At 36.0% G+C, this 21328-nt stretch overlaps 1 protein-coding gene across 1 annotated transcript in view; it reads right to left on the reverse strand.

Annotated features, from left to right (window-relative positions):
- Vha55 (V-type proton ATPase subunit Vha55) overlaps window positions 1-21328 on the reverse strand; it is a 243961-nt gene that overhangs the window by 202104 nt on the left and 20529 nt on the right. The window contains exon 2 of the mRNA XM_090404303.1: window positions 9771-9826. Coding sequence (XP_090260429.1) covers window positions 9771-9826 — 56 coding nt within the window. The remainder of the gene's footprint in view (window positions 1-9770; window positions 9827-21328) is intronic.

A 21328-nucleotide genomic window follows, 5' to 3' on the forward strand; every position in this document is an offset into this window, starting at 1 on the left:
TCTCGGATGCTGGTATCCAGTGGCGAGCTATAAGGGGCTCGCGCGAGCCCTTTAATTTTTTCTCAAATTTGCGAGCCCCTTGTTCTTCTTATTTAATAATCTTGTAGAACTAGAAAATACCACCGTGGAATGTATACATGCTACTATAATTGCTACTTTAAATTCATATGGATTTTGTTATAACTATATAAAAAATCATTTCATTGCATTTTGTTCCGATGGAGCTGGTGTAATGTTAGGAAACAAATCAAGTGTTGCAATCAAACTTCTACAAAAATTTCCCAACGTTGTGATTTGGCATAATGCTCATCATTTACACTTAGCATTAGACGATTCGATAAAAATAAAGAAATAAATCATTTTGAAATATTTATGGATAAATTATATGCTTTTTATCATCAATCACCAAAAAATCAACTAGAATTAAATACAATTGCGAAATTTTAAAGATCGGTCATGTGTTTGGACCACGTGGGCAGCTTGCAGTTTATGTTATGAACGGCTCTTGCTTTGTGGAGAAATTACCCAGCTTTATGCAAGCATTTTGCATCAAACGATAAATATAAGGGCTTCTTAAACTGACTTCTCAATTTGGAATTCTTAAAAGATCTAGCATTAATGAATGATATCCTACAGGAATTATCATATCTGTCAGAAGCTCTACAAAGTCACAATATAAGTATTATAAGGCTAAGTTAGGCCTTTTTTTTGCTCGACGATGCAAACCCTTTGTTAAAATTTCCATAGCGTTCCACTGCTGGTATCCCCTGTTTACAACTCTTGACTGTGGCTGGATTTATATGGGTGGCAATGCAATGCTTTATGCAAAGTTCTCCATACCACTGTGTATGGCAAATCTAATTGTTAAATCATGATTACTATGGCACATGCACTGCATGAACCTACAGCATTCTCATTTGACTGCTCAACAACTGCCATTGAAGAATTTCAGATTTATGCCCTCATCCTGGTTGAACTGCCTGTCTCTTCAAATCGACGAACCATGCATTACATTGCATTTGTTGTCATTGAGCTTCTTCACAAAGTCTTTAGGTGCCTGTACTCGCAAAGTACTGCAGCATTTTCCCAATTCCCTATAGAAACACTTCACAAGCAAGGCATGTTCTGAAACCCATTGCTCAAGTCGAATGACTATAGTCAGTCTTGCTACTTTGTGCATACAGCTCACATGGTATGCAAAATTCACCTTTTTTCTCGCTCATAGCACCATATTTCTCTTATCAGTCATTTTTGGAACTTTTTTTTTTTCCCTCAAAATCTCTTCCCCATGATAACAAAACTAAACTGAACTGGTAACTAAACTAAAGCAGATGGGATTATTGGATAGGTGACTGGCTATCAGACTGGTGCCGGCAAGTTGCATATGGGGTGCACTATCTTGAAAGAGGAAAGTCACTAGTGGTATTTCACAGGGGTCTGTTTTGGGACCATTGTTATTTAATTTGCATATTAATGATATTGAATTGGGTTTAAACTGGTGCCATACAACTGTTTGCAGATGATGCAAAACTGGAGAGAGTGATGACAAATCAAGCAAGATGTTGTGGCCTTACAGAACTTGATTGTATGAGTGGGCAACAGTATGGAACAATTCAATGTTGCAAAGTGTAATCTGAAATTTGGTAAGCAACAATGATATGCAAAGTATACACTTGACAGAGAAATTTTGAAGGCAGTGGAGGAGATAGACAGAGTGGTGATGAACAAGGATCTGAAGTTCAGACGTCACACTGCATAAGTTGTGAAGACATCACATCAGATTATGGCAATGATACAGAGGACCTTAACTTGTAGATATAAAGTTCCGGTTCCACTGTATAAGGCTTTCATCAGTCCTCATGTGGATTACTGTGCACAGATTTGGTCCCCTGGTTTTCATGGTGATGAAGATATATTAGAGAGAATCCAGAGAAGACTAAGGTCATAACTGGTCTGGGATGTGGGATATAAGTACAGATTGAGGGAATGCAAAGCCCTGTGAACAGGAGGAAGAAAGGGGATATGATTGAGACATTAAGATAGTAAGGGATTGTTACCAGGTTAAAGTGGAGGAAATTTTTCATGCAATGGGAAAAGGGGGTAGAACATGCAGACATACCAGAAGCTGTATAAGGAGCAGGTTCTTTACATGGAGAGTCATTTATGAATGGAATGCACTGCTAACATTGTGGTGAATGCAGATACATTGAATGTGTTTAAAGCAGTTTGATGGGATTTATATGTAACACTGTTTGCCTTCCACAATGAATTTTTCTGACTCCATGGAGATCTGATGTTAATAATAATAATGATCTGGTTAGGTACCCTCCAGGTTTGAGGGTAATTTCATTTACTAGTTCTCTCTGCAGATTGCTCTGAATAGGGGTACTTTAATATGAAACATCTGGTACATTACAGAATGTGCAGAGGAGAGGGGGGGGAGAAAGAAGATTGATAGCTATTAGTGGCTCTTTTTTTGTGGATGACAAATAGCTATTTGTCATCCACAAACTCTTCAGTTTGTGGATGACAAACCTTAGATGAAGTAAAGAAACACAAGATTTGAATGTAGTTTATAAAGCATTGAAGAAAATAAATTAATTCAATTACATGAATATGTAGTATAAGTCTATTATGATACAAATTCGCAATAGTCAGAAAAACTGCAATTACAATGTCCATTATAAGCAATTTAACATCTGGAAAGACAAATATTGCAGTAATGAAATATCAAATACAGTACTTAAGATTATTTAATATTATTTATACAATAATAAATTTAATCAAAATAAACAGCATACTTACTTTATTGATAATTTACTATTAAATCAAAAACGCATTTTAACTTAATTTTTTAAAAATTCTGAAATGATTTATTTTTTTCCACCTCTATCACAAATCCAATGATACTATCACATCACCACCAAGAAATAAAGCTGATCTGGCATCATTCATCAACTAGTGAAGAGATGACCATGACAGATTACCACCTTTCTTCCCCCCCCCCCCCCCCAGAAATCTTCTCTAGTCTGTCATCAGTAAGAATTATGAAATCAAAAGAATTCTGAAGAGCTTGGAAATGAAACAATTCGTCTGGTCCTACTGATTCCTACAGATTCACTCAACAATAGAAGAAATATGGTCAAACTACTATCTCAATGCCCTCACCAAAGTTCTCTTGAAAATAATGTAGAAGGTCATATACAATCAACATCCTCACCACCTGGATGATCAAGCTTATTAGTGACTAGCAAATATGAATTTCGCCACTATCAATTCACAGATAATCTAACCATTGCCACTCACCTCTGGAAACAAATCATGGAAAGGTTCAGAGAAACTTTGTGGCATTCTTGGCATTTACAGTGCATCTGATCATGTATGGCACAAAGACCTACCATCTCGTGGTCTACTGTCCACACTCTGCAAATGTGTTTACCAATTTCCGCTCTGGTTATTCACTATGTGCCATAATAGCCTCTTCTCTTACATTTATTCATCAATGCCAGAGAAAGTACAGGTCTGTACTTTCACGCACTCTCTTTAGCTCATACATAATCATCATGAACCATGGGTGCAATGCCCATAGGTGTCTGATGTCATGTTGACTATATTGTCCCAGTGATGTCTGTTCATTACAGCATAACTTAATTCTTGAAGACTTCCCCCACACGAGTCTTTAATATCGTCAGCCCATGATGAGGACGATCTCTGACATTTGTTCTGCTCATTAGGCCAAATACTAATGACTTTAATTTTCTGTGTTTAGTTGTATCCTTCTGTACACTTCTTCATTTCATATCTTCTGAGTCCATCATGCGTAGAATTTTATGATAACACTTTCTTTCAAAAGGCAATATTGTTCTCTCTGATTCCTTTGTCATTATCCAAATTTCACAACCATATAGCATACTGCTAAAGATGCATGTCTTAAAAATCTTTAGTTTGGTTTTTAACCTGATATTTTTACTCTTCCAAATTTTGTCCATGAATTTTAGCACTATTAAAGCCTTTGCAGTCCTAATTTTAATTTATTTTTTTTACAGTTTAGATCATGTATTATACAACTTCCAAGATAGGTAAACTGTTCCACATTCTCATGTTCCTTTCCCTCTACAATAATCTTTTTTCCAATCTCCCTTTTGCCAAAAAGCATTGTTTTTATTTTTTCTATATTCATCCTCAATCTGTACCTTTAACTATTTAGATTATGTATTATTTGCTCAAGTTTCATGCTTTAGCTTATATATGCTGACCTCAAATTCTCTTCATAGTTCTGATGATGATAGTACACTCCATTCCTCTTGAGAGACAGTAAATTCTTTAGAACATCAATTCTGGGGGAAGGGGACAATGTGATCCAAGCCTACAGATCCATAACCAGTGTCTTAAACACTGATCCTTGCCATCCTTGCAAAACAGTCCGATTTATTTCCCATAAGAAAAATCTCATGTTACTTCACTTCCACTTATCTTTGATAACAAACAGATCTCTTAAACTCAGATTTATTTTCTTGTTCTAACATACATCTTCCTGCTCATGACACTATTTCACTTTTACAACTATTAAAATTTTATAAATCCCAAATCCTCTCAAACTTCAAATGCCACTTTTTAATAGACATTTGGGTTGGCACTCATGAAGGCTTTTCTGGATAGAATTAAAGATACTTAGGAATGTTTTATGTTATTCAGCAGAGGGCAATCTGATTAACTGATGTCTCTCTCTCTCTCACTGATTAAACCTGATTGCATTCTCAAAGACAATTTATTTCCACCTGTTGTACCACCTACAGGTATTTCATATGAGTAATGCTCCACTAAGGAAATGCAAATTTGACCTCAAGGTGGTAGCGACTTTCATCGTCCAGTGAAAGTCACGCTGCCCTGCTTACTGGAGGTGTGAAGTGGCTGCTTCCATGTTTTGTCACCCAGTTTCTCTCCCACTGTTTTTCTCACATGAAACACAAGTGAAGGCTTTGCTGGGTATGCTCAACACCAATAATTTATGGAGACAAACTATGGAGGATTATTATCAATTATTCAGCACTCCCTCCTGCCAATTACAGATATAGCAGCAATGTGACTTTTAGGCCAGCTACTAAGCAGCACATGAAGACTGAACTGGATGGTCCTGCTTACCATTACAGTAACCATTATGGGAATAAGGGCCTTACACTACTAGGTTGGTTATGCCTAGAGGAAGTCCAAGTATAGCAGCATGCTGAGGGAAGCACTGTTGAGGCTACTCTTGGACTGGCATCTGGGCACTCCTTGTGTGGGAGTTACGTGCATGAGTTATTCATCTCTGCTCTACAAATTACCAGTATTACTTCAAATTACAAACAAATAAATAAATATAACATCACAGTTTCTTACAATAAAAAGAACTTTCTAGTTCATTACACCAAAATCTGGGATATCAATATAAACAATAATGATATATACTACCACTTACAGGCATCGAAACTCGATCTGTTGTAACATAATTCAAAATGGCATCTTATGCCAGTTAGGGTTATGTTATGTTGTAATACCTACCTTATGATGTACAAGGTATTATACTTAATACATAACAAAAAGAAAGAAATGTGCTTTTGTCAAATTCCTTGACAAAGATTATTAAACCTGGAATCCCTGCTATATGATCTGCTCTGACCCAAGACTTCCTTGCCTCACCTACAAAGTATCTTGAAAGTTTATTTTGCACTTGGTTAGACTATAATAAATTTAGTTTAATCCTTTATCCAAGTGTGAGCAAACAAAGTTTGCACCTGAAAATATCTTCAGGACTAAGGAAAGGTAGTGCAACACCAGGCAAATCGGAGCAAAGGTGGACCAAGCTATCATCACTCCTATCTCAGTATCTCCCATAATGCAAAACACATCTCCTTGCAGATATGTATAATGTTATGCATTAAGAAGGGCCACTACCCAGACCGGTTTCGACCTTTGTTGTGGTCTTGTCAGTGGGAGCCAGGCCCAGAGGTAGAGATACCAAGGCAGAAGCAATGGTGAGGTCATCTTTACCTATAGGAGTTGCCAAAAGGTGTGCCACCTTATTATTAAATTACTCTGGATTTAGAGAAAGATGTTGAAAGTATAATGTTATGCATTAAGGGAAGCACCACTACCCAGACCGGTTTCGACCTTTGTTGAGGTCTTGTCAGTGGGAGCCATCCCCAGAGGTGGAGATACCAAGGCAGAAGCAATGGAAAGGTCATCTTTACCTATAGAAGTTGCCAAAAGGTGTGCCACCTTATTATTAAATTACTCTGGATTTATTTCATTAAATTATCTGGATTTAAGAAAGATGTCGTCAGTGGGAGACAGGCCACTGGGCCTGGCTCCCACTGACAAGACCTCAACAAAGGTTGAAACCGGTCTGGGTAGTGGCCCTTCCCTTAATGCATAACATTATACATATCCACAAGGAGATGTGTTTTGCATTATGGGAGATACTGAGATAGGAGTGATGATAGCTTGGTCCACCTTTGCTCCGAGTTGCCTGGTGTTGCACTACCTTTCCTCAAGATATTTTCATGTGCAAACTTTGTTTGCTCACACTTGGATAAAGGATTAAACTAAATTTATTATAGTCTAACCAAGTGCAAAATAAACTTTCAACATCTTTCTCTAAATCCAGAGTAATTTAATAATAAGGTGGCACACCTTTTGGCAACTCCTATAGGTAAAGATAACCTCTCCATTGCTTCTGCCTTGGTATCTCCAAGGTCAGTGGGAGCCAGGCCCAGGCCTCTGGGCCTGGCTCCCACTGACGAGACCTTAACAAAGGTCAAAACTGGTCTTAATGCATAACATCATACATATCCACAAGGCGATTTGTTTTGCATTATGGGAGATACTGAGATAGGAGTGATGATAGCTTGGTCCACCTTTGCTCCAAGTTGCCTGGTGTTGCATTACCTTTCCTCAGTCCTGAAGATATTTTCAGGTGCAAACTTTGTTTACCTACATAGTATCCATTTGCTGCCTTTACCACTAATTCTTCAGACAGCCATGCTGACCTCTTTATGTTCAAGATAACTCCTATTTTCTAATTTTGCAAACCAAGCAAGAAGGGAAGCCAAATATTTTGCTATCAGGCCTGATATAATGTAAATTGTTATCTTACCAACCAGAATACTGGATAATCCTCATCATTCTCACAATACCAAGGACCTTTCTTAACCAGCTGTCCATCCAATTACACTGTAGATATGCTCTTCTCTTGGAAACTCAAATGATAACCTTATTCATGTTTCCTCTTCTACAGATTGATTTCTTTTGAGCCAATTTCAGCTTCAAACCCTATAGAACTGAAATGATGCCAAATGGAATGACCTCCAGGATTCTGATCCAAACACCACCTTGGAACAAATAACCATTATGGGAATAAAGGCCTTCATTCCCCACTTCACTACAAGATCCTGACCTCTACCCACACTTAGAGAACTTAAGTTTGAATCAAGGTCAGGATTCAGTTCTCTATCCTAGAGAACTGAATCCCTTCTCTTTTTTAGAGAAAGATCAAAGCTTAGTTTTCTAAAATATGTGCCACTGCAGCCCAAGATAAAAATTTGGCACACATTTGATGTCTCATGTCAAACTCCAGCTTTTCACTCAGTCTACACTAAAAAAATAAAAGTAAAAATAAAATAAAAATACTAATCTAAAGTAAACCTCATAAGAGCCAAATGCCACAGCTTGCCTCCCACTCAAATGGTAGTTAAGCCTTCTAGTCCCTCACTAAGGCTACTTGGTATAACATGTTTTCTGCATTTCTCATATCACCCAAAAGATAAGGGAGATTTCTTGGCATCAGTCTCTTCATCACTCTTGGTCAGACAACCAAAGCAAATTTCCTTTGAATATTCCAAGAACTGCTGACAGCATGCTTACTCTGATCTTTCACCAGAAAGAAGTCAGAAAAATTCTCAGCAGTCCATGATAGTCAGAAAAACTCTCAGCAGTGATGTCTGTCACTCTTTAGAGTGCAGACATCACTGCTGAGATTACATAATCCAGGGTTATGTAATATTTCCCACTCTTCCACCTATACATCATTGACCTTCTGTTTCTTACCTAAAATCACATATATAGTTTTGCTGAGGATAGTGCTACCAATTCATCTTTATTCAAAAAATCCTATAGTATTCAAATGATTCAAACATTAAGATATTCCATAACCAATGTCTTAAACACTGATCTCCTCATCAATCAAGTGCAATGAGATAATCTAATAAATTTCAATATTATCAAAACATGCAGTACTGTCTTACTACCCAGAAGAAAGATTCTACTTTATTCCTTTCTAATTTCAATCATGATTGATGTTCAGTCAAGAAAGAGTTGTCTTCTTGGTTAGAAGAAAACTCTTTTTGACTGATTCTAGTTTATTCTGGCATAAAAATACCAACTCCTTGTTGGTATTTTTATGCCAGATTAGTCCTTTTTCACTAATACTTTATAAATCCTAAACGCAACCAATAGAATGATGTTTTCACACTTGGAATGGTGCACCAGAAACGTCTCTAAGAATTCTTGATTATACACAAAAGAGGACAATCTACCTAGTGAGCTATCTCTCACAGACTCCCTTCAGTCATTTTTTCATAGGCTCTCTTTTTTTTTTTTTTAAAGTACTTTCATGGATGTTACTCCAGTGAATGACACTATCATTCCTTCACTTTCTTTTACTCATTTACAAACATGAGCAACACATTCATAAATAATTAGTCAAGATCCATACGCAATTCAACTCCATATTTATTGAACATCTTCTATTTAATTTTCCTAACAAAATTTGTTACCATGTTTTTTTGAAAAGGTATGGTTTTTTTCGAAAAAAAACATGTCAATGATTCCTTCTTTCTCCTTAATAATAACAATAATAGCCTTCCTTTTCTAGAAACTCCAATCACACATTTTTCCATTTCTTTCTCGGTTTACACAAAACTCACTCACATAGACAAACTTTCCCATCATTCCCCCTCTCAACAATATGATGTCATCAATCCTCAGATCGCTTTGTCAACAGAGCCTCCAATGCGTTCTATCCAGGCTAAACTTTACTTTATTTGCCAGACCTTCTTGTCCAATGGTTACAATGCCAAAAAGATCAACAAATTAACTGTTACTCACATTCCTCTTGACATGCAAACTATAGAATAAAAATTATTAAATTAAATTAAATATTATTAAATTTATTAAAATTTATTATATGCATTATTGTGTGTTTTAACATTAAAAGGTTAATATTGTTTCCCTGATGGTGTCTACAAAATACAAGCTTGATTAAGTCTGTGTTTAATTATTTATATGTGCTGTATTCATTCCATTAAGCCTTATGAGTTCAAGCCAGCACATAAGTCTATAGTCGAAAATGCTCTGAATGTTTGGATATCTTTTTTTCAGCGAGTACTTTGACTGCCTGGATGTGCCTATATATAGATAATTATCATTCAGCTTTTTAATAAGAACAATGCTGAAGCCTTTTAAAATATTTTCTTCGGTGACGACATAAACAGCATTTAAAGTTCTGAACTTAAGGTGCAGAAAGAGCAACAATAAACAAATCATGGAAGTGGTAAAAAATAAAATAATTAATATTCAGTGATCTAATTATCTCATCTTCAAATAACCATACTATCAGATTGCTATATCTTGAATGGGTTATCTTACCAGAAAATGGTTTTTCATTGTAAACAGATAATTAAGAAATCAATGCATCTATTTCAAATTTCTTAACTGTAAAAAAAAAGTTTTACCTTTACATCATCCAAAATAACCAATGGACCATTAACACCACATACTGTTTTATATGCTGAAAAGAAATTATAATTTAATTAAACTATTATTATAAGTATTATTACAATTAAATTATTATTATAAGTTACATAAGATGATATTAGTGATCACAAGTTTGTTATATTACTGTCATTTATCCACCCAAACAGCCGCACAAATAAAATGTATCAAAAGTATAAGTTTTATATCTACATTATTTCAATGGTATCAAAGATTATATTAATTTTAATGGACACTATGCATCCATGTAATTAATAATGCATAAACATGTCAAGGCTGGTTCAGTGGTTAATGTTGATTTTTAGACATGACAAAAAAAAATAATAATAATAATTTGAATTATTAAATCCTTTCTTTCATGCTTACATAGTGATCAGAATACATTATAAAAATTATGTATACAACTACTGGGTCAGAGTTAATAATTTTGATAATCAATTATTAAATATTTTATCAATGCCCTTAACCTAATAATAAATACATTATCCCTTTATAACAGGACATGAGAAACAAACTTGCTTGCCCTGAATAACTAAGTGGATAACATCTCTGCTTTGAAACCAACAAGCTTTGAGTTCAAATTCCACTGTGGCATGTATGTCTATGAAAGAAGACGATTTAATCACCTCCATTACTTATTGGAGAAGTAAAGTTGCATGAAAAATGCTATATTTGTTTTCTACAGCAGAATTTAAATACAATCAACTCATTATGGCAAACAACATTATAGTGAACTTATTCATTATAAACTACTTGAAAGAATCCTGCCTAAGTCCCATATCATCAATGCTAAGCCAAAGAAAATATAAACTATTTCTCTGCTATCCACAAGGTCATTATAATAAGAGATGAACCCAAATGTGCTACAGATTCCTAACCCTCTATAAATGAAATTATGATTAAACTAAAATATTAGCTATGCTCACTCTGAAAATATTTACTATTAGAGGTATCTGTTCAATGAATATATTATTCTACAGCAAATTTCTGAAGTAATGGATAATCACTTCAGACAATATAAGAAGCCCCCCCCCTCCCCCCCCCCCCAAGTATAGCTAATGTATCCCAGGCAGTTAGCCTAGTGGCTATGCACTTCGCAACCATATGACTGGGGAAGGATATCCTAGGTTCAATTTCCGTCAACGATGTGAGGAGCTCAAGGATCTTCCTCAGCCATAGCCAAGTTGGCCTGTGTGTTCACTGGGCCACATTTATAGGATACCTCCAGGAATAAGGAGTAACCAACCTATTCCGTAGTTCTGAATGCCTACACGGTAAAAAGTGAAGGTCTATGCATGAGCATAAAATTAGGAAAAATTATGATAGCTAATGTAATAATATTAAGTAAAAAATTTTATACAAGTGTTATTTCATCATTTTCAAACTGAGTACATCCAGTCATTTCCTGCAGCTACATAAAAAAAGAAGAAAAAAAAGGAAAAAAAAAAATCTTATCAGATATCATGGAATGAAAACAGTATACAATGAAATAATTAAACACAGGTTTACAGTATTTTATCCATCAGAGAAACATCATCTGAGATACAACATAAAATTGTAATAATACATGCACAAAAACACAATAAGTGGAAGATGGTGGACTAGAAACCTGAAGTCTTAATCTTGGCTATTAGCTAGATCAAAAATTACTGATTCCACATAAACATATTTATTTAGATAATATTTATTATCTAAATAAAGTTTCATACTACCACATTTATTAATTAAAATAAATATAATTATTCAAACTACCAAGATTTTGGAAAGTAATTCTTAGACCTCATGCCCTTCAGTCAAAGCTAGCACCCATACAGAGCCTAAACATAGAAACTACAAGACTAAACTCCCCTCAGGAGTTTAGGCTTGTAATCTAATGTCTTCACTTATTGTGTGTTCTTGATTGTGTTATTACAATTTTTATTCTTCATCAATGATGATATCTCTGTGACAGACAAAATACTGGAACTATTAAACCTCTAGTTAATTATTTCATGATGTTGTTTTCATTTAACCAAACCTGAAGATGATATAAAAACTGAAGGTAATATAAATTTACATAAATTAAACATCAACTAATACAGAAGTCAGTTGTTTGTTGTCACAACAAATGACAAACTGCAATTTATTTATTAAATGTCATAGCCAGTGACATTTATTAAATTACAATGTTTATTTTTAATTTTCCATTTAGTTTTACTTTCTGCATTCAATCTGCATCTGGAATTTGATAACAGACTTCTGAGTTGGATCAGTGACTAGCTGCCAGATAGGTATCAGAAAGTTGTATTCTGGGGTGCAGTTTTGGGACCATTGTTCTTCAATTTGTATGTTAACGATATTGGAATTGGTTTAACTATTGATATGCAGCTGTTTGCAGATTATGCAAAACTGGGGAGAGTAATGCAGAGTCAAGCAGATGTTATGGCCTTACAGGAGGATTTGAATAGATTATGAATGGGCAGGTAAGTGGAACTGTCAGTTCAATGTTGCAAAGCGTAAGGTTTTGAGATTTGGTAAGCAATGATGAAATGCAAAGTATACACTTGGTGGGGAAACTTTAAAGGAAGTAGAGGAGATGAGAGATCTGGGAGTGGTGGTGGACAAGGACCTGAAATTCAAGGGCCACATTGCACAAGTCATGAAGATGTCACATCAAATAATGGCAATGATGCACTAACATGCAGAAATAAAGAGGTTATGATGCCATTGTAAAAAGCCTTGATCAGGCCTCATATGGATTAATGTGCACAGATTTGGTCGCTGTGTTTTCAAGGTGATGAGGATATATTGGAAAGGGTCCAGAAGAGATTCACGAAGATGGTCAGTGATCTTTGAAATATGGAGTACAAGGACAGATTGAGAGAATGTATATTGCAAAGCCTCAAGAATAAGAGGAAATGGGGGGGGGGCTATGATTGAGACATAAGCTAGTTGGGGGTTGTTATCAGGTTGACATGTAAGAAATCTTTCACAGAATGGAAGAGGAGGGTAAAAGGAGGCCATCGCTGGAAACTGTATAAAAAGGGTGCGAGCAGAGGAATGAGGAGCAGGTTCTTTGCATGAAGAGTGGTTGTTGAGCAGAATGCATTGCCTGAGTGTGTTGTGGATATAGATACATTGAATCAGTTTAAGGCACAGTTGGATGAGCATTGTGTACAATAGTATGTACCTCCCATGATGAGTCTCTGACTCAATGGAGGTCAGATGTTAATAATAATAATGCATCGCGTGATACTAAATTAAATTTAAATCACTACTGCGTGTCTTCTTGCTCAGTCTCCTTATGTCTGAGGACTCATGACCCTACTACTACATGTAATGGGTTAATTTTCAATTCTTTCTTGATATGAATGTTATTTTATACATGTGTACTTGAATAAATTACTTATCCTCTTCATGCCTCATGGCATGTAAGGCCAAGATCCATTTCTTCCAGATAACCCTGTCCTGAGACACCAGCTGAGATTCTCACTAACTCTTCCAGCCAACCAGTCTTCTTTCATTTTCTGTCATTCTCTGTAAGTAAAGCCTTCCCCTTTTCCATTTTCCTTCTGAGATCCACATCAAACCAATTTAGTAATCTCTCTCTGCTGTCCATTCTCAGTATGTATCCAATCCATTTCCATCTTCGTTATGATGCTTTTTTTGAGCAGTCAGCTTATGTAAGTCATCATCTGTTATATGTTAGGGCCAAAATATTGTTAATATTTACTAAAATAAAGAGCCAAAAGGCTTCACTTCGGCAATGCAAAATTATATAAATTAAGTGGATATTAAATCCAACATTATTTCAAAGCCAAATGCAGAAACTATAAAAGTTTCATGCAAAAATTGACCAGAGAGCTTGCAGAAATACACTTGCCGCCATACTATGAGTTGCCCTAGCCGAACTCAACAGGAAGCATGAACACTCAAAGAGCCCATATATTCGCCTCCTATTGGTCCATTTTGATAAGGTTTCACTGGTCTGACAGCTGTTTCAAACTCATTGGTTTTCGTCAGAGACCAGGCAGAAAGCTAAGAGAGCAAAAACTCTCAGTACTAAGGAACTCAAAGCATCGGAAAGTGTATTTTCAGTAAGTGAACTCTCGGTCAGTACGTAAAGTATTTACTAAAATAAAGAGCCAAAAAGCTTCACTTCGTTGATTCAAAATTATATAAATTAAGTGGATATCAAGTCTAACATCTGCCTGGTCTCTGGCAAAAACCAATGAGTTTGAAACAGCTGTCAGACCAATGAAACCTTATCAAAACTGACCAATAGGAGGCGAATATACGGAAGCTTTGAGATTTCGTGCTTCCTATTAGGTTCGGCTAGGGCAACTCGTAGTATGGCGGCGAGTGTATTCCCGCAATCTCTCTGGCCAATTTTTGCATGAAACTTTTAAAGTTTCTGCATTTGGCTTAGAAATGATGTTGGATTTAATATCCACTTAATTTATATAATTTTGCTATATATTGTTAATAATACTGTTAATATTTTGCGAAGACATTGGCTTTCATTTTGCTTCATTTAGCTTCCCATTTTTTGGTGTTAGCATCCATGTCTCTGATCCATATAATAATAAAGCCTTAACAATGATATTAATTAAAGACGTCAAGAAATTATATTCTTGGTTTCATCCTTTATCCAAATGTAAGCAAAAAAAGTTTGCGCATGAAGTAACTTCACGACTATGCTACTTGTACATAGAGGCTAATGACTTCGCATCAATTTAGTAGACATGTATAATGCTATATTGGAAGTTTTTTCCCACTTGGTTACGCTATAATAAATTTAGTTTAATCCTTTATCCAAGTGTAAGCAAACAAAGTTTGTGCCTGAAGTATTTTCAAGACCGGGGCAACTCATGGTAAAGGTGGACCAAGCTCTCATCACTCCTTGTCTTAGTATCTCAGATAATGCAAAGCGCATCTCCCTGCGGACATGGATAATGCTATGCATTAAGGTGGGTGGTTGATCAAAATTTCACAGGCTTCTTTGAAATTTCGATCAACCACCCTAATCTTAATAATAATGGTGGCTTAAAAATCCCAAGAATTTGGAAGGAACACAATCAGCCCACTTAGTTTCTAACAAGACACTAAGCAATTTTTACTTAGAGTCCTAAAGTCAGGGTTTGTTGGAAACTAAGTGGGCTGAATGTGTTCCATCCAAATTCTTGGGATTTTTAAGCCACCATCATTATTAAGATTAGGGTTATTGATCAAACTGTCCATACCAGTTGTTGTAATTTATATGTATACTTATATGGGTAATTCTATTTTTATTTATTAATTTTCTGTATGTTACCCTCCAGCTTAAGTTAACTTTGTAACTTAATAGATAATAGGCCTCTAGCTTTGATGTAGTAAGGTTTTTTTTTTTTTTAAACATCAGAGGTCAGGCAAATAGTTCTAATGACTGATCAGTAACTTTAGCATGCCATGTAGATTGTAGTGTAGCTTGTTTCTTTGTGTATATATATATATATATATATATATATATATACTCCAGATGACCTTAATGTGAAGGTTGAAACGTCAAGTATATATTTTGGTTTATATTAAACTAAAGTTTTACTCTAACATGGTAGTTGTATCCATAATTTTTATAAAATATATTCTAATCACCATGTAAGCATGAAGGAAAGGATGGCCTAGCGACTGGAAGAAATCGGTTTTCATACCACTACACAAGAAGGGTGATATGAAGGCTTGCAAGAACTATAGAACTATTAGTTTAATATCTCATTCAAGTAAAATTTTATTGAAGATCATGATAAACTGGATTGAGGCCAAAATCGAGAAAGAGATGCCCAAGGAACAAGCAGGTGTTAGGAAAGGTAAGGGCAGGGCACCAGAGATCAGATCAAATCCTTTGCCTTTGACAAATCATAGAAAAATATAAATAATTCAGACTCCCTGTGGTAATGTGTTTCTTAGACTGCTCTAAAGCTTTTGACTGTGTTCAGCTTGTGAAACTATGGGAAGTAATTCTAGTAGTAAGACTTATATGTTGGTTAGACATAACTGGTAATTAATTTACGGAATTAACAACGCATACGAAGTATTTAATTAAAGATAACTTTAATGAATCACTTCTATATTTCGGCAATGTCACATTGCCATCTTCAGGAACATAAAGATATGGTATGTGCACTAAGGAACTAACAAAGCAAATGAGGAAGAAAGTAAGAAAGTAATGAGGATGAAATTCAGAACACCAAGACTACATCCGGTTTCACCAGTACAGCCGCTCTGGGTTGGCAGACCATGCCTTAGATATCCACCATAAAATTCGTTGGAAGAAAACAAAAATAATCCATCGCAGCAAGTTTAAATACGAAAGATTATTCAAAGAATCTTCAGAAGCTCTAAAAAACGTTCCTAACCTCAACAAATTTGGGTGCATGAAACTGCCCCAAATTTGGGAGACTTTCATTATGAGAACTTCAGCCCAACTGCCAAGACTACCAAATTAGCCCGCAAGGGGGCACCATTAGGACTTCAGGAACAAAATTAGTTTCTTACTTTCTTCCTCATTTCCTTAGTGCACATACCATATCTTTATGTTCCTGAAGATGGCAATGTGACATTGCCGAAATATAGAAGTGATTCATTAAAGTTATCTTTAATTAAATACTTCATATGCGTTGTTAATTCCGTAAATTAATTACCAGTTATGGGAAGTAATGAAAAGAATGGGTTTTTCTCAACACACTATCAGGTTTATAGCCAACTTGTACAGGGAGCAAGAAGAGACGTGGTAAGAACAGGTGTGTTGGATTGACTGATTGGCTTCAGGTTGGAAAAGGAGTTAGGCAAGGATGTTTACTTTCTCCTCACTTGTTTAGTATATAAGCAGAGGACATCACGTGTTAAGCACTGGATAAGCTCAAGACAAGAATTAGGATAGGAGGCAGATTGATCAGTAATTTGAGATATGCTGATGATACAGCACTCCTTTGTAACGACAAGGACAAAATTCTCGATAAAGTTAACAAGATCAGATAACAGAGGACTTTAACTCAATCCTAGCAAGACAAAGATTATGGTTCTATAAAGGAGAAAGAACTGAGCACGTCAGCAAGTTTGAGTACCTGGGATCCATCATGAAAGTGAAGAATTTCTGTTCAAAAGACATCAGAAGATTAGGAATGGCTAAAACAACAAATTTCTAAAATCTGGAAGGATGGATCTATCTCTATGGGAAAAAAAAAAGTTGAGGATTTTGGATATGCAGTTGTTTTTCCAACAGCAACTTATGGATGTGAGACTTGGAACCTAAAGAAATCAGATAAGAAAAGGATAGCTGCTTCTGAGATGTAGTGTTAAAGAAGGCTGTTGAGGATATCATATGCTGAAAGGCATACAAATGAACGGGTGTTGGAAAAGATATTCCAACACCATCCAAGTAGAACTTTCAGGCTCCTTAAGGATACTGACAGAAGAAAGAAGGTAAAATATTTTGGACACAATGAAAGGAATGGAAGGAGGACTTCTCAGAACAGTAATAGAAGATAGAGTTCCTGGGAAAAGAGGAAGGGGGAGACAGTCAATGAGATGGATGGTGTGTGTGTGCGCATGTGGAGTGACTGATCTTCAGAGAGTTGAAGCATTCAGAAAAGCATACAACAGGTCTATGTGGTAAGGCCTGGTGTGGCATATCACCAAGCATTGAAGTCACCACATAGCATCTGTGGATGCCCAGTGAACATATGGATAACGCATTGCCAAAATTATGGGGACAATACAACAAATTCTGGGAATGATGCAAAGGATACTGACTTGTAGAAATAAAAAAATTCTTGTTCCATTGTATAAGGCTCATTAGACTACACGGATTTCTGATCTTTGTAATGTTGAATATGAGGAAAGGTTGAGAAAATGCAATTTACAGAGTCTAGTGGATAGGAAGAAGAGGGGTGATATGATAGAGACCTACAAGTTAATATAAGGGGTTGTTATAAGATCAAGATTGAAGTTTTACAGAAAATGGTGAGAGAGAGATCACGGTAGAACAAGAGGTCATCCCTGGAAGCTGTATAAGGTGGGTATGAGAAGCAGAATTTTAGCTTACAGAGTTGTGAATAATTGGAATGTCTTGCCTAAGAGGATGGTGCCTGCAGAGAATTTGAGTGTGTGAATGACAAAGGATCTCTTAGGTGAGTCTGACTCCATAAGGTATTAGGATAATATTATTATTATTATTATTCATTCTTCCATGGAGTCACAAAACTTATCGTGAGAGGCCCACCCTAGAAAACAGTCTATCATATCACTCCTTCAATTTATTGACTATTCGTGCTCTCAGTACTCTATAAAGCAATGTATTTCACAGTTCAACCACCCTCCAGACAATTTCAACCACCCACCTTATATTTTACAAACATCTATGCCCATGGTATGATTCAAACTAACAACCTATTGGTTGGAGATCAGATATGTTATCCACTCAGACAACTAGGTTTACTTATACAGAGAGAGAGAGAGAGAGAGAGAGAAAAGCTAGCAAAATAGGTATTTGATGGCAGAAAACCCAGAGCAAAACCACGATCTTGGTGGACTGATTCAGTGGTGAGTACACTAGAAGACAGAAATATATGAAAATCCTGGAATGCTGACTAATGACAGATTTAGATAAAATTTGTTGATATGAGAATAGTAATAATATAAACTTAATCTTTAAATCAGAATGATTGTCTCTCTTTCCCAAAACTCTAGGACATTCTCATTTTATTGTTATAATCTGAGACCCCCAGGGAGCCAAGGATTCATTGAGGGAGGTCATAAATCAACCACACCAAATGTCATATCTTCTCTTGAATTCATTCCCACTATATGCACTCACCATCCCTAAAGACACACTATTCCACTTACTCGCTGCTCTGTGAGAGAAAAATCAAGTTCTTACCCCTTTCTTGACTGGGAACAAACTTAACTTCCATGGATGTCACGGTGTTCTTTTTCCTCCTTCCGTATAACGAAAAATTTCATTAGACTATCCTATAACACCCATTCAAAAGTTCATAAACCTCTATCATATCATCCCTCTTTCTCCTGTTAACCAGAGTCTGCGATCTGCATACTCATACTCTACCCACAAATTGGATATAATCTTTGTAACTCTTCTTTGCACCCTTTCCACAGCGTCTTTATTCCCGTGGTACCCAGGAGACCAAATCTGCACACAAATAATCCAGGTGTGGTCATTTCAAAACTTATAAAGAGACAAAATGACTTCCTTATCCTTACATGTCAAAGTTTGCTTCAACATCGCAATTATCTTCTGAGTTGTATTTGAAACTTTTGTTATGTGACTTATGAACTTCAAATTATTATACAGGCACCTCCATAAGTCTGAAGACTCATTGCGGGATATGATATATATAGAGATATGCTATGGATAGATTGCATCTCTCCATACAATCTATCATACCTCTCCTTGAACACATAAACAAAGCACTCACAACTAACTCTGGCAACCCATTCCACTCATTTACCACTCTCCAAGCAAAAAAGTCTACTCCTCACCCCTACTAACCACACCTTTATTCAATTTCCAGGAATGACCACTTGTTCTGGTCCATCCTGGCCAGTGCTGAAACATACCTGCATCTATCCTATAAAAACCTTTAAACAACTTAAATGTTTATCATATCCCCTCTTTTTCTCCTATCAACCAACCTTCTACAATCCACACACTTTCGATCTATCCTTATAGGGAATATTCCACAGGCCACTCACCATCTTGGTCGCTCGCCTCTAAATCCTCTACACCACTTCCTCATTCCCAAGAAACCCAGGAGACTAGACTTGAGCACAGTAATCCAGATGCGGGCGTATCAAGTCCTTATAAAGAGGAATAACAACTTCCTTATCTCCTCTTGTTAATGTGTTCTTCAATAACCAAGAAATTTTATGGGCTACCTAAGCAATATGTTCTATAAACTTTAACTCTGTCTACCACCATTCCTAAATCTCTAGCATAATCTATTTTCTGGAGTATAGTGACATCAATGTGATACACAGCTTGTAATCTATTTATCCCAAAATGCATAACTTTACATTTCTCAACATTAAACTGACACCCATTAACTTTTGCCCATACTGAAAGCCTATTTAAATCATCCTGCAAGCTCTCCACATCACCTTGATTAACTATTACAATACCTAATCTTGCATCATCAGCAAACAACTGAATATTTCCTTTCACGTTATTTCTGATATCATTTACGTACAAAATAAACAGCAATGGTCCCAGTACTGAACCATACAGCATGCCATTAGTCATCTGTTTTTGCCTCGATTCTGCCCCTCCATATACTATTTTATGATATCTGTCTAGCAACCACTCTCTTATTCACTTAACCAGTGTCATATCCATCCCCATTTGTTCTAATTTGCATAAGTGTTCCATGTGGTATTCTGTCAAATGCCTTTGCAAAATCATCATGTAGCCATTTCCTTTATCCAACTCAGCTGTTACTCTATTATAAAAAGTTAGTAAATTACTAAGGCATAACTAACCCTTCACAAAGTCATGTTGACCTTCATACAGTATATTTTTACCTACCCATTCTTGAATTCTCTTTTTTTACCAATTGTTTTAGTGCTTTTACCACCATGCCTGAGATACTGATTGGTTTATAATTTGCTACTGTAGTCTTAGAACCTCCCTTATGCAAGGGAAGGATTTTGCCCTGTTTCCACTCTCTTGTAACTCTACCAGAGCTGACTTAAATGAAAGAGCCAAGTCAAAGGCATTGCCAGTTTCCTTGCACATTCTTGCAAAAACTCATGCTGATATCCCATCCAATTCCCCAACTGTGTTTACAGTGAGATTCTACAATATCCTAAGAACTTCCAATTCAGCCTCTGTTCCCACGAGTGTCAGTCACATAGGTTAAAGCAGTAACCTCACTAGGATGATATACCCTTGCAAAGTGGCCACTTAGTAACTCAACAATTTTATCTGCTTCTGTCTAGTTGTGAACCATCATCACTCATCTTCCATTCTTTCTCTTACTTGCCACATAACAAAAGAACTCATTGGGATTTCCTTTGCCTGCTTGGTTAGATTCTTCTTATAATCTGATTTTGCCTTCCTTACCATGCTGGTCACCTTTCTCATTATGTACCCTTCACAGCATTTTCTTCTTCTTCTGCAGCTCGTGCTTAATGATATTATTCATCTATCTAACTCCTACCTGATTAACCCTGCTTACCATAGGTATACAATTTAATACTGCTTCCTTTAGATGACACTTAACTATATTCCACACACTACTAACATCCTTACCCTCCAGTATTTAACTCTCTGTCTACAACTACTCCTAATTTCTGTCTTCATATATTTCTTGGAGTACAGTGCCATCAATGTGATACACTGCTTGTAATCAATTTATCCCAAAATGCATAACTTTACATTTCTCAACATTAAACTGACACCCATTAACTTTTGCCCATAATGAAATGAAAGATCCCTAGCCTCATCAGTTTCTTGTAGCATAACATGACTAATATAATATAATAT

Source organism: Typopeltis vanoorti, chromosome 14 (assembly GCF_054136105.1).
Source record: "Typopeltis vanoorti isolate ZY-2024b chromosome 14, IOZ_Tvanoo_1.0, whole genome shotgun sequence".
Lineage (NCBI taxonomy): Eukaryota > Metazoa > Arthropoda > Arachnida > Uropygi > Thelyphonidae > Typopeltis > Typopeltis vanoorti.